Genomic DNA, 14,737 nt, shown 5'->3' with positions numbered 1-14,737 from the left:
ACCGCCTTCTGCTGCACAAATCCCAGCGACCAGTGAGGTCCCACAGAGTGGGTCTTCTCCGGGTCCCGTCAACTAAACAATGCCGCTTGGCGGGACCCAGGGGAAGAGCCTTCTCTGTGGCGGCCCCGGCCCTCTGGAACCAACTCCCCCCAGAGATTAGAATTGCCCCCACCCTCCTTGCCTTTCGTAAGCTACTTAAAACCCACCTCTGCCCCCAGGCATGAGGGAATTCAGATACTCTTTCCCCCTAGGCCTCTACAATTTTATGCATGGTATGTCTGTATGTCTGTTTGGTTTTTATTATAATGGGTTTTTAATTGTTTTTAGTATTGGATTATTATTATATGCTGTCTTATTATTGCTGTTAGCCGCCCCGGGTCTTCGGAGAGGGGCGGCATACAAATCCAATTAATAATAATAATAATAATAATAATAAAAATAATAATAATAATAATAATAATAAAAAGATCCCCATGGACAATTGGTGGGCCACTGTGTGACACAGAATGCTGGACTCGATGGGCTTTGGCCTGATTCAACATGGCTCTTCTTAGGTTCTTATATTTACAGCTGTACAGGAACAATAATGATTTGGCAATAGAAGCCTTGATTTATGCTTTGTCCTCGGAGAAGTACAGGCTAAAATTATTCCCTATTTCTCTTTTTTTTGTTTCAAGCATGAAGCCACCACGGCCACACTTCCTCGAACACGGAATCCGGAGGTCATTCTCCCCGAGAAAGCAGATAATGACACTAACCAATACTACATGGCTTACGACAATCACATATGCAAAAAGTGCCCGCCAGGTATCCCATTATCAGCTCGACCTGAGCCTTGGTAGTAAGGCTCGTAATTGGACATTGTACAAAATTTGCTCCTTTTCTTGTTGTTGATGAAAAAGATAAATTGGTCACTTCTTTTTTGATGAGCCCATGAGGCAATCGTTTCATAAGACCACGGCGAATTGTTATTTACACGCCATGGTTTTTAGTCCTTTTAAGAAATGTGCGAGGGACAGTTGGCCGATCGTTCAGGAACGGTGAAAAAACTACACAGGAAATGACCCATTCAAAAAACTGTGCTAGAAGTCATTGCCTGCGGTAGATAACAGCAGAAGCCAGCTTTACTTTTTTTAAAAAATCACATTGTGTTAGTCATTTCCCCAGAAATTCTACAGAATTCATGTCACAATAAAAAACTGAACAAGGAGAGCCAAATTGTGTAGGTGGCTGGGTGCGAAATGTAGCTCTTGAAAAGTTAAATTAATTTTCTGGAATACTTAGTTAGCATGACCATAAAGAAGAAACCTGGAATTTTTAATTTGGGTTCAACTTTCCAGCTAGTCACCATTTTTCTTGTAGGGAACTGAACAAAACAAATAAATACTTAGAAACATAGAAGATTGACGGCAGAAAAAGACCTCACGGTCCATTTAGTCTGCCCTTATACTATTTCCTGCATTTTATCTTAGGATGGATCTATGTTTATTTATCCCAGGCATGCTTAAATTCAGTCACTGTGGATTTACCAACCACATCTGCTGGAAGTTTGTTCCAAGCATCTACTACTCTTCCAGTCGAATAATATTTTCTCACGTTGCTTTTGATCCTTCCCCCAACTAACTGGAGTCAGGAGGACAGAAGGGAAAGGGGGGAAATGATCGAAACATTTAAATATGTGAAAGAGTTAAATAAGGTTCAAGGGGGAAGTGTTTTTAATAGGAAAGTGAACACAACAACTAAGGGGCACAATCTGAGGTTAGTTGGGGGAAAGATCAGAAGCAACGTGAGAAAATATGATTTTACTGAAAGAGTAGTAGATCCTTGGAACAAACTTCCAGCAGACGTGGTTGGTAAATCCACAGTAACTGGATTTAAACATGTCTGGGATAAACATAGATCCATTCTAAGATAAAATACAGGAAATAGTATAAGGGCAGACTAGATGGACTATGAGGTCTTTTTCTGCCGTCAATCTTCTATGTTTCTAACCTCAGATTGTGCCCCCTAGTTCTTGGGTTCACTTTCCTATTAAAAACACTTCCCTCCTGAACCTTATTTAACCCTTTAAATGTTTCGATCATGTCCCCCCTTTCCCTTCTGTCCTCCAGACCAGTGTTTCCCAACCTTGGCAACTTGAAGATATTTGGACTTCAACTCCCAGAATTCTGGGAGTTGAAGTCCAAATATCTTCAAGTTGCCAAGGTTGGGAAACACAGCTCCAGACTATACAGATTGAGTTCATGAAGTCTTTCCTGATAAGCTTTATGCTTAAAACCTTCCACCGTTTTTGTAACTCGTCTTTGGACCTGTTCAATTTTATCAATATCTTTTTGTAGTTCTCCAGAACTGAACACAGTCTTCCAAATGTGGTCTCGCCAGTGCGGGATACATATTAATTTTAATATGTACTTAATATGTAATTTTTACATTTAATATGTAATTTTTACATCTCTTGCTTTCTTCCAGGGACTTATGTCCTTAACCAGTGTACCTTCCCCAGAACTGAAGGGACCTGTCAACCCTGTGAAAAGGACAGATATTACAAAACGCTGAATTCCTATCACTCCTGCTTTAGTTGCAGAGCCTGTAGGACTTTAGGTATTAAGGACGGAGACAACTTTATTTACTCATCTTGTTCGGTTTTTATCTGGATTTATTACTGTATAGGTAACTCAAGGCAGCAAACATTCTTTTGCTTTTCCTCCTTAACAACAATCTTCTGGGGTGGGCTGGGCTGAGAGAGTGAGTGAGTGAGTGACTGGCCCAAGGTCACTCAAACAGGTTTTCATGCCTAAGGCAGAACTAGAACTCAGCATCTCACACTACTTACCAGAGCTTACAAAACTTTTGCCAGACCCATCCTCGAATACAGCTCATCTGTTTGGAACCCCTATTGCATCTCAGACATTAACACCCTTGAAAATGTCCAAAGATACTTCACCAGAAGAGCCCTTCACTCCTCCACTCGAAAGAGAATGCCCTACGAGACTAGACTTTCAATCCTGGGCCTAGAAAGTTTAGAACTAAGATGCCTTAAACAAGATCTAAGTATTGCCCACAAGATCATATGCTGCAATGTCCTGCCTGTCGGTGACTACTTCAGCTTCAACCACAACAACACAAGAGCACACAACAGATTTAAACTTAATATTAACCGCTCCAAACTTGACTGTAAAAAATATGACTTCAGTAACCGAGTTGTCGAAGCGTGGAACTCATTACCGGACTCCATAATGTCATCCCCAAACCCCCAATACTTTACCCTTAGCTTATCTACGGTTGACCTATCCAGATTCCTAAGAGGTCAGTAAGGGGCGAGTACAAGTGCACTAGAGTACCTTCCGTCCCCTGTCCTATTGCTCTCCTATATCTCCTATACTTTTCTTCTATTCCTATATCTCTTCTTCTATTCTTTCATTGATATGTTCTATTACTATACCTTCTTTTCTATTCTTTCTTAGATATATTTTACTATGAGTATCTCCTCTATAACCTTCATCATGTATTTTACTATATGTATATAGATATATACCCACTAAAACCCTCAATGTGTATTGGACAAAATAAATAAATAAATACATAAATCTCCTGGTGATTGGCCAGCTTTCATGTCTAAGGTGGGACTAGAACTCACAGTCTCCTGGTGATTGGCCAAAGTCATCTAGCCAGCTGTCACACCTAAGGCGGCACTAGAACTCAACGTCTCCCAATGATTGGCTAAATTCACCTACCCAGCTTTCACGTCTAAGGCGGGGCTAGAACTCACCATCTCCTGCTGATTGGCCAAAGTCATCTAGCCAGCTTTCGGGTCTATGGGGGGGATTAGACTTTTGATGCTTGTCTAAGTCATCTTTGCTCAGAACAACTGTTATAATTCTAAATTTGCAATTTATTCTCTTTCCAGATGAAGTCGAAATTAAAAAGTGCACAGCGACCACAAATACCGAGTGTGCTTGCAAGAACGGCACCTTCTGTTCGTCTAGCCAGCCATGTGAAATTTGCACTAAATGTATGACAAGGTCAGCATTATTCGACACCGCTTAAAAGGCTTAAGACAAAATTTGGCATTCTCTGTTCTAACAGCAAAAAATAAAAATTGGGGAGAGGTTTGGAGAAGGTGGCCTGGATGGAGATCACGGACCATTGGGGAGGGAAGGGGAGAAGTTCTAATTTCCAACCTTTGAGCAATCCCTGATGTCGCGTTCATAAAGGAACCCAGAGTACAGAATTTTAACCAAGTTGGAGGAGACCTTAGAGCAGCAGTCCCCAAACTACGGCCCGTGGGCCGGATGCGGCCCGCTGAGGTCTTTTAACCGGCCCGTGGCAGCACACGAGATTTTAGCGATCGATATAATAAGAGGGAGAAATAGAGAGGGAGAGAGAAATGAAGAGGAGAGATAGAAAGGGAGAGAGAGAAAGGGAGAAATAGAGAGGGGGGAAGGAGAGAAAGTGTGAGAGATACAAAGAGGGAGAGTTAGAAAGTGAGTGAGAGAAAGAGAAGAGAGAGAGAAAGAAAGAGAAAGAGGGAAAGATAGAGAGGGAGAGAGAAATGAAGAGGGAGAGATGGAGAGAGAGAGAGAGAAAGAGAAAAATGAGAAAATGATGGAGGGAAAGAACGAGGGAGAGGAAAATGAAACAAATGAGAGAAAAGGAAGAGGGAAGAGAGAAGTGGAGAGGAAGGAGGGAAGGAAGGAGAAATGGAGTTTGTTGATTTAAGTTTAAATGTACTTGTTAATAAAGAAATATAAATTACTTGATTACTTAATTATTAATTACTTATTACTTCTTTATTTTAAATATTTTATTTGTTCCCATTTTGTTTTTTACTTTAAATAAGGTATGTGCAGTGTGCATGGGGATTTGTTCATAGGGTTTTTTTTATAGTCCGGCCCTCCAACAGTCTGAGGGACAGTGAACTGGCCCCCTGTGTAAAAGGTTTGAGGACCCCTGCCTTAGAGGTCTTCTAACGCAGTGTTTCCCAACCTTGGCAACGTGAAGATACAGTGGTACCTCATGATACGAACCCCTCGCCATTCTAACAACCCGAGATACGAACCCGGGGTTTGGAAATTTTTTGCTTCTTCTTACGAACGTTTTCCGTCTTACGAACCCGCCCCTGCCGCCCTGCTGTCGCTTTTTGAAACAGCCGGGGGGCTTCCCAGCATCCTCCTGAACCCGAATGCCAAACCCGAACTTCCGGGTTCGGCGTTCGGGAGGCCGCCGAGAAGCCCCCCGGCTATTTCAAAAGGTGACAGCCGGGCGGCGGGGCTTCTCGGCGGCCTCCTGAACGCTGAACCCGGAGGTTCGGCAAAAGTTCGGGTTCGGGAGGCCACCGAGAAGCCCCACCGCCCGGCTGTCACCTTTTGAAACAGCCGGGGGGCTTCTCGGCGGCCTCCCGAACGCCGAACCCGGAAGTTCGGGTTTGGCGTTCGGGTTCAGGAGGACGCTGGGAAGCCCCCCGGCTGTTTCAAAAAGTGACAGCTGGGCGGCGGGGCTTCTCGGCGGCCTCCCGAACCCGAACTTTTGCCGAATTTCCGGGCTCGGCATTGGGAGAATGTTGAGAAGCGCCCGGCGGCGGCGGTTTTTTCTGTTTTTTTTCCGTTGCACCAATTAATTCATTTTACATTGTTTCCTATGGGAAACAATGTTTCGTCTTACGAACTTTTTGCCTTACGAACCGCCCCTGGGAACCAATTAGGTTCGTAAGACGAGGTATTACTGTATTTGGACTTCAACTCCCAGAATTCCCCGGCCAGCAAGTGCTGGCTGGGGAATTCTGGGAGTTGAAGTCCAGATGTCTTCAAGTTGCCAAGGTTGGGAAACAGTGTTCTAACCCAACCCCATGCTCATGCAGGAGGCTCTTATCAAATGGCTGTCCAACCTCTTCTTGGAAACCTCTAAAGATGGAGAACCCAGAACGTCTGGTGGCAAGCTGTTCCACTGATTAATTCTTCACACTGTTAGGAAATTCCTCCTTAGATCTTCCTCGGATCTCTCCTTGATAGGTTTCCATCCATTGCTGTAAAGGACTGTGCTGAGTGATCTCTGAGTGGTCAAAGACACACATACACATCCATGCAGAGGCTTGGCTCAACTGTTCACCATACATGGCATCGGGCCAGAATACCTACGGGACCGCCTGCTGCCGCACGAATCCCAGCGGGCAATCAGGTCCCACAGAGTTGGCCTTCTCCGGGTCCCGTCGACTAAATAATGTTGTCTGGCGGGAGCTAGGGGAAGAGCCTTCTCTGTGGTGGCCCCGGCCTTCTGGAATCAACTCCTCCCGGAGATTCGAACTGCCCCCACCCTCCTCGCCTTCCGCAAGATGTTAAAGACCCATTTATGTCACCAGGCAGGTTCAACATTGAGTCCTTCCAATTGATTCTTGTTCAGTCTGAGACTTGTGGACTTCAACTCCCAGAATCCCTGAGCCCATCATGCTAGCTCAGGAATTCTGGGAGTTGAAGTCCACATGTCATAGAAGAGCCAATTTAGCCTCCCCCTGGTCTGGGAAGTGACCAAGTCCTTCAACGTCTGTTTTCTTTTTGTGTCCATAGCTGTGGTCCTGGAGAAAGGAAGGTGCAGGATTGCACGCCTACAAGTGACATCCAATGCCTCCCTGATACTACCTCATCACCTGCAACAAGTAAGTTCCTTGCATAGTGGTAGAGCAGTATTGATGAATGTGAGATTATGGTGCTAATCCTAAAATGAATGTTCATGCAGAACAAAAAGAAGTGTAAACAAAATCGGCAATGATGAGAGCCTCTTGTAGAGACCTCTGTTAAGCTTCAGTGTTAGTACATGGTACATAAGCTACTTTGGGGTTGGTCTATGAAAGTAAAGACTGTATCTTTAAGAACTTTGACTGGTTGGCCATAAGGGGGCGCCAGCACTGTTCCCTGTAAGGGGAGTTAATTTGAGATATCTTTGCTTGTGAGTTGTATTATTCTTGCCTGTGTGTGGCTTGTAAACTATTGTGGATATTGTTGTATATTTGTAAATAATAATATAGAAACATAAAAACATAGAAGTCTGACGGCAGAAAAAGACCTCCTGGTCCATCTAGTCTGCCCTTATACTATTTTCTGTATTTTATCTTAGGATGGATATATGTTTATCCCAGGCATGTTTAAATTCAGTTACTGTGGATTTATCTACCATGTCTGCTGGAAGTTTGTTCCAAGGATCTACTACTCTTTCAGTAAAATAATATTTTCTCATGTTGCTTTTGATCTTTCCCCCAACTAACTTCAGATTGTGTCCCCTTGTTCTTGTGTTCACTTTCCTATTAAAAACACTTCCCTCCTGGACCTTATTTAACCCTTTAACATATTTAAATGTTTCGATCATGTCCCCCCTTTTCCTTCTGTCCTCCAGACTATACAGATTGAGTTCATGAAGTCTTCCCTGATACGTTTTATGCTTAAGACCTTCCACCATTCTTGTAGCCCGTCTTTGGACCCGTTCAATTTTGTCAATGTTTCTATGTTTCTAAGGTCCCTTTGTGTTATTATCTTTTGTCTGAGGTCATCTGGGTAGCTTTATGTCTTTTAGCCTCTCCTTGTGTCATTCTAACCTGGATCCGGCGGTGTCATTTATCCCACGGTTTATCTTCTTCATCCGTGTGTATACCTTTGATGCCTCTTGACATCTCGTCCATCTCTGCACAACGGAAATTTTTTTCTATTATTTGTTTTTCTGATGGAATGTCTTGTTTTTTCTAACTTTGAGCACGCATTATTCTTGCAGCAGTAATTACATGCTATTATAATTACAATTACAATAATAATTTATTAGATTTGTATGTCCCCCCCTCTCCGAGTGGCTCACAACAACCAATACAATATATAAATCCAATGTTAAAAACAATCAGTCTATACCTGCCTTATTTTCTCCTTTTGTTTTAAGGTTCCCCTGGACAAGGAAGTCATGGATTGGCCTGGGGTATTGCGGCTGGTGTGGTGGTGGTGCTTGTTGTGTTGGTTCTTTGTGTTTGTTGTTGGAAAAAACACAGAACCGGTAAGAATAATCCTTTGGTTTTTCCCTGAGACTCAAAATGGTTACGACAATTACCTAGGATAGTGGGATATGCAAAGAAATGTTTTATCGTTGAAACAAAAAAACCAAGAACCATCAAGAACGGAGGCTCTGCAGCAGAGGTCTTCAAACTTGGCAAGATTTTAAGGCTTGTGGACTTCAACTCCCAGAATTCTCCAGCGTAGCCGGCTGGAGAATTCTGGGAGTTAATTAATAATAATAATAATAATAATAATAATAAAATAATAATAATAATAATAATAATAATAATAATAATAATAATAATAATAGTTGTTGTTGTTGTTGTTGTTGTTGTTGTTGTTGTTATTTATTAGATTTGTATGCCGCCCTTCTCCGCAGACTCAGGGCGGCTCACAGCAATAATAAAACAATGTACAATGTGACAAATCTTATGTTTAAAAGAAAACACATTAAAAACCCATCATTTAAAAACCATGCAACACAAGCACACCATGCATAAAACTATATAAGCCTGGGGGAGATGTCTCAATTCCCCCATGCCTGGCGATGTAGGTGGGTCTTAAGCAATTTACGAAAGACAAGGAGTGTGGGGGCAGTTCTAATCTATCTAATCTATCTATCTATCTATCTATCTATCTATCTATCTATCTATCTATCTATCTATCTATCTATCTATCTATCTATCTAATCTATCTATCTAATCTATCTATCTATCTATCTATCTATCTATCTATCTATCTATCTATCTATCTATCTAATCTATCTATCTATCTATCTATCTATCTATCTATCTATCTAATCTATCTATCTATCTATCTATCTATCTATCTATCTATCTATCTATCTATCTAATCTATCTATCTATCTATCTATCTATCTATCTATCTAATCTATCTATCTAATCTATCTATCTATCTATCTATCTATCTATCTATCTATCTATCTATCTATCTATCTAATCTATCTAATCTATCTATCTATCTATCTATCTATCTAATCTATCTATCTATCTATCTATCTATCTATCTATCTATCTATCTAATCTATCTATCTATCTATCTATCTATCTATCTATCTATCTATCTATCTATCTATCTATCTATCTATCTAATCTATCTATCTATCTATCTATCTATCTATCTATCTATCTATCTATCTATCTATCTATCTATCTATCTATCTATCTATCTAATTTGTATGCCGCTCCTCTCCGCAGACTCGGGGCGGCTGACAGCAGTGATAAAACAATATACAATAACAAATCTAATATTAAGAGTCTAAAATAACAATTTAACATTAAAAGCCTAAAAACCCCATTATTTAAAAACATGCACACAAACATGCCATACATAAAACTACATAGGCAAGGGGAGATGTCTCAGTTCCCCCATGCCTGACGGCAGAGGTGGGTTTTAAGAAGTTTACGAAAGGCAAGGAGGCCAGGGCAATCCTGATCTCTGGGGGGAGCTGGTTCCAGAGGGTCGGGGCCGCCACAGAGAAGGCTCTTCTCCTGGGTCCCACCAGCCGACATTGTTTAGTCGATGGGACCCGGAGAAGGCCAACTCTGTGGGACCTGACCGGCCGTTGGGATTTGTGCGGCAGAAGGCGGTCTCGCAGATATTCTGGTCCGGTGCCATTAAGGGCTTTATAGGTCATAACCAACACTTTGAATTGTGACCGGAAACTGATCGGCAACCAGTGCAGACTGCGGAGTGTTGGTGTAAATGGTTCTTGAGAAGAGGCAAAAAATTTTTGAACACCTGGTTCTTATCTAGAAAAGTTTGTAAGTAGAGGCGTTTGTAGGTAGAGGAACCACTGTAATATGTATATATGTGGTCACTGCTAGTTAAATTTATCTATACCATTCTGTTTTCTCTTACAGTGTGCACAGGTTTCTTGAATCGCAAGGTAAGAACTGTTTCCTCCTCTGGAGATGGGAAAAGTAATTTGGGCGAGGGGGATTTTTTTTTATTTTTCAATCTCACCACCTTCTATGAGAAGCTATCTTATAACTTATTACTACGCTGCTCATTTTTGCCTCTCTTCATTTTAGTCTATGAAGTGTGATTATTTTTCTGTCTTCCTTCCATAGTCGTAGAATGTAGGATATTTTGCATACATAAAATCGGTCGTGCCATTGATCTCTGCATGTTATAAGGCCATTACTGTGACTTGAAGATTGAATAAAATGCATTATTATTAAATTGTTTAAATTAAATTATTTATTGGATTTGTATGCCGCCCCTCTCCGCAGACTCGGGGCGGCTAACAACAGTGGTAAAACAACATGAACAATCCAATTAATAAAAACAACTAAAAAACCCCTTATTATAAAAAACCAAACATACACACAAACATACCATGCATAACTTGTAATAGCCTAGGGGGAAGGAATATCTTAACTCCCCCATGCCTGGTGACAAAGGTGGGTCTTAAGTAATTTGCGAAAGACAAGGAGGGTGGGGGCCGTTCTAATCTCTGGGGGGAGTTGGTTCCAGAGGGCCGGGGCCGCCAAAGAGAAGGCTCTTCCCCTGGGGCCCGCCAAATGACATTGTTTGGTCGACAGGACCCGGAGAAGGCCAACTCTGTGGGGCCTTATCGTCCGCTGGGATTCGTGCGGTAGAAGGTGGTTCCAGATGTATTCTGGCCCAATGCCATGTAGGGCTTTAGAACCACATTAAGATTTTTTTTTTACATTCTTGAGTAGTAGGGTACATTTTTTCGGGAGTAAAACCTTTACTGGCCTTGGAAGAATGGAAGGCTGAGTCAACCTCGAACGGATCGAACTGCTGGCAGTAGAAAGTGCTAGCCTGCAATATTGCATTTGGACTTTTTCACTACCATGGCTATATACACTGCTCCAAAAAATAAAGGGAACACTTAAACAACAGAATATAATTCCAAGTAAATCAAACTTCTGTGAAATCCAACTGTCCACTTAGGAAGCAACGCTGGTTGACAGTCCATTTCATTTTGTTGTCAGCGCATTCAACTTTGTACAGAAAAAAGTACAGTGATACCCCGTCTTACAAATGCCTCGTCATAAAAACTTTTCGAGATACAAACACGGGGTTTAAGATTTTTTTGCCCCTTCTTACAAACTATTTTCACCTTACAAACCCACCGCCGCCACTGGGATGCCCCACCTCCAGACTTCCGTTGCCAGTGAAGCACCCGTTTTTGCAATGCTGGGATTCCCCTGAGGCTCCCCTCCATGGGAAACCCCACCTCCGGACTTCCGTGTTTTTGTGATGCTGCAGGGGAATCCCAGCAGTGCAAAAATGGGTGCTTCGCTGGCAACAGAAGTCCGGAGGTGGAGTTTCCCAGCAAGGGGAGCCTCAGTGAAATCGCAGCATCGCAAAAATACACAGGTCCGGAGGTGGGGTTTCAAGGACTTCTGTGTTTTTGCGATACTGCAATTTTGCTGATGCTCCCCTCGCTGGAAACCCCATTTCCGGACTCCCGTTGCCAGCGAAGCCCTCATTTTTGCACTGCTGGGAATCCCCTGCAGCATCACAAATATGGAAGTTCAGAAGTGGGGTTTCCCATGGAGGGGAGCCTCAGGGGAATCCCAGCAGTGCAAAAATGGGCCCTTCGCTGGCAACAGAAGTCCGGAGTTAGGGTTTCCAGCGAGGGGAGCCTCAGCGAATTTGCAGCAAAAAGGGGTGAGTTTTGGGCTTGCACGCATTGGATTATTATTATATGCTGTTTTATTATTGTTGTTAGCCGCCCCGAGTCTCCGGAGAGGGGCAGCATACAAATCCAATAAATAAATAAATAAATAAATAAATAAATGAATGAATGAATGAATGAATGAATGAATGAATGAATAAATAAATAAATAAAATTGCTTTTCCATTGGTTCCTATGGGAAACATTGTTTCGTCTTACAAACTTTTCACCTTACAAACCTCCTCCCAGAACCAATTAAGTTCGTAAGATGAGGTATCACTGTATTCAATGAGAATATTTCATTCATTCAGATCCAGGATGTGTTATTTGAATGTTCCCTTTATTTTTTTTTATTTTTTTTTTAGTATACCTTCTGTTCAATGGGGAAGAATGAATATTTGGAATGTCATTTAATTCAGCAAGACTTGCTTTTTACACGTAAAGGCATTTTCCAGAGATTTTAAGTCATAGTTTATTTTTTAGAGCTAGTAAACCTACTGTATCTTTATTTTTTGCAAGCGAACCCAGTTCTTCGGATTTATACAGAAGAGCTTCAATTGTTCAGAGCCAGACAACTTACATGACAACCTGCAAATGAAGGATGAATCCAAAATTCCCAATGTTAACCCCACCAATGGAGAAGCTCTGGAAATAACGACTCCATTAACAGCTGTCCCTCCAGAGGAGGTAACAAAAATGTGATCGTTAGTCACACACAGGGGTGGGCTGCTGCCCAGATGGGGGAGGGTGGGGGACGCAGCGGCGTAGCAAAAATGGAGCTCCACCCCAGAGCACCCTCTTTGCACTGAAAGATGGTGAAAGAAAATACAGGGCGCCCTGCATAAGCCATGCCTAGTGAAAATTTTGGTAGACCTTCACTCTTATCTATCTATCTGTCTGTCTGTCTGTCTGTCTGTCCGTCCGTCCGTCCGTCCGTCCGTCCGTCCGTCCGTCCGTCCGTCCATCCATCCATCAATCTCATCATCTATCTATCTATCTGTCTATCTATCTATCTATCTATCTATCTATCTATCCATCCATCCATCATCATCATCTCTATCTATCTATCTATCTATCTATCTATCTATCTATCTATCTATCTATCTATCCATCCATCATCATTATCTATCTATCTATCTATCTATCTATCTATCTATCTATCTATCTATCTATCTATCTATCTATCTACCTACCTACCTACCTACCTACCTACCTACCTATACATATACATATACATATACACACACACACACACACACATATACGTGTGTGTGTAGATTGTTCTGAGTTCGGGTTTTGCCACGTGTAATATTTTGAGTGTCTATGCGACGTTTCGGTGAAATCACATTCACCATCATCAGGCTGAAGTTTTAAGCTTCGTGTTGCTGTAAATATGAAATATATATATACACACACACACACACACACACACACACACATATATCTTCAGAGAGGGGCGGCATACAAATCTAATAAATTATTATTATTATTATATCTATCTATCTCTCTCTCCATTCACCCACCCACCCACCCACCCACCTACCTACCTACCTATATATCTATATCTCTATATATATCTTCGGAGAGGGGCGGCATACAAATCTAATAAATAATAATAATAATAATAATAATAATAATAATAATAATAATAATAATAATAATTATTATTATTATTATTATTATTATTATTATTATTATTATTATTATTTATTAGACTTATATGCCGCCCCTCTCCGAGGACCTGGAGTGGCTCAAAACATAAAATACAAAACAATATGAATACAAATCTAAATAATTAAAACAGTAAGCTAAAATCCCCATTATGATAAACAGTCTACAGAATAGACTAGAATAGAATAAGAACATGAGACCATGAGAGCTTCCTGAGTTGGCACAAAAAGAACATTCTTTATTGTGCTTTTTTGATGATTTTTTTAAATATATAAAGACACACAAATCTGCTTATCTTTCTTTATCTATAACAGTCTTATTTGAATAGTTTATTTAAATAGCTCTTAACATGCTGTATTTACTAGCATTAGTAAATTTAGCATTAGTTAATCGGGTAGTTTAACAATTAAACTGCTAACAATTAAGCAATTAAAATTAATTTTCCTAACATTACTTAAATTAATTCGGTATTAATTTAACAGGAAATTAATTTTAACAGTGAAATTATTTTGCTGAAGTAATCACAATGGTTAATGAACCTCCACTCAACGGAAGGCACTCTAGTGCACTTGTACTCGTCCCTTACTGACCTCTTAGGAATCTGGATAGGTCAACCATAGATAATCTAAGGATAAAGTGTTGGGCGTTTGGGGATGACACTATGGAGTCCGGTAATGAGTTCCACGCTTCGACAACTCTGTTACTGAAGTCATATTTTTTACAGTCAAGTTTGGAGCAGTTAATATTAAGTTTAAATCTGTTGTGTGCTCTTGTGTGGTTGTGGTTGAAGCTGAAGTAGTCGCCGACAGGCAGGACGTTGCAGCACATGATCTTGTGGGCAATACTTAGATCTTGTTTAAGGCGTCTTAGTTCTAAACCTTCTAGGCCCAGGATTGAAAGTCTAGTCTCATAGGGTATGCTTTTTATACCTAAAGGGATTTTGAACACACTTAAAATCCAGAGATAAAGCCATATTTTATATTTTAGAGCTAGTAAATCTACGGTATCTTTATGTTTTGCAACCATACCCAGCTCTTCGAACCTAATGAGGAGAGCTCCAGTCGTCCAGAGCCAAGCAAAATTCATGACAACATGCACATGGAGGAAAACCCCAAAATTTCCTGTAACAGCACTGCCAATGGAGAAGCTCTGGGAATGACGACCCCATTAACAGCTGCCCCTCCAGAGGAGGTAACAAAAATGTAAAAATTTTGTGATTGTTGGTCACACCCATAGGCACAACTGTTTGTTTATTGACCCTTCAAAATTATGATGGTTTATTTATTTGTTAATTTATTTATTTATTTTAAGTGTCGGTATTGAAATTATTTTATTAATCAATGGTATTTTGAGTTCGAGACGTTGCGAG

At 41.1% G+C, this 14,737-nt stretch overlaps 1 protein-coding gene across 2 annotated transcripts in view; it reads left to right on the top strand.

Moving 5' to 3' along the window:
- Positions 1 to 14,737, top strand: part of LOC139174961 (tumor necrosis factor receptor superfamily member 10A-like) — a 63,781-nt gene that overhangs the window by 40,854 nt on the left and 8,190 nt on the right. Inside the window, exons 2-10 of one of the 2 annotated variants that reach the window (XM_070765703.1) lie at positions 678 to 807; positions 2,470 to 2,601; positions 3,908 to 4,022; positions 6,561 to 6,649; positions 7,915 to 8,025; positions 9,908 to 9,933; positions 12,217 to 12,285; positions 12,325 to 12,384; positions 14,401 to 14,559. In XM_070765703.1, the coding sequence (XP_070621804.1) occupies positions 678 to 807; positions 2,470 to 2,601; positions 3,908 to 4,022; positions 6,561 to 6,649; positions 7,915 to 8,025; positions 9,908 to 9,933; positions 12,217 to 12,285; positions 12,325 to 12,384; positions 14,401 to 14,559 (891 nt within the window). Of the gene's footprint in view, positions 1 to 677; positions 808 to 2,469; positions 2,602 to 3,907; positions 4,023 to 6,560; positions 6,650 to 7,914; positions 8,026 to 9,907; positions 9,934 to 12,216; positions 12,385 to 14,400; positions 14,560 to 14,737 lie in introns of both variants that reach the window. The other variant, XM_070765700.1, reaches the window with a different exon arrangement.

This window comes from Erythrolamprus reginae, chromosome 12 (assembly GCF_031021105.1).
Source record: "Erythrolamprus reginae isolate rEryReg1 chromosome 12, rEryReg1.hap1, whole genome shotgun sequence".
NCBI classification, from domain to species: Eukaryota; Metazoa; Chordata; class Lepidosauria; order Squamata; family Dipsadidae; genus Erythrolamprus; species Erythrolamprus reginae.
The sequence above is the reverse complement of the archived record's forward strand: the minus strand, read 5'-3'. Positions and strand labels throughout refer to the sequence as shown.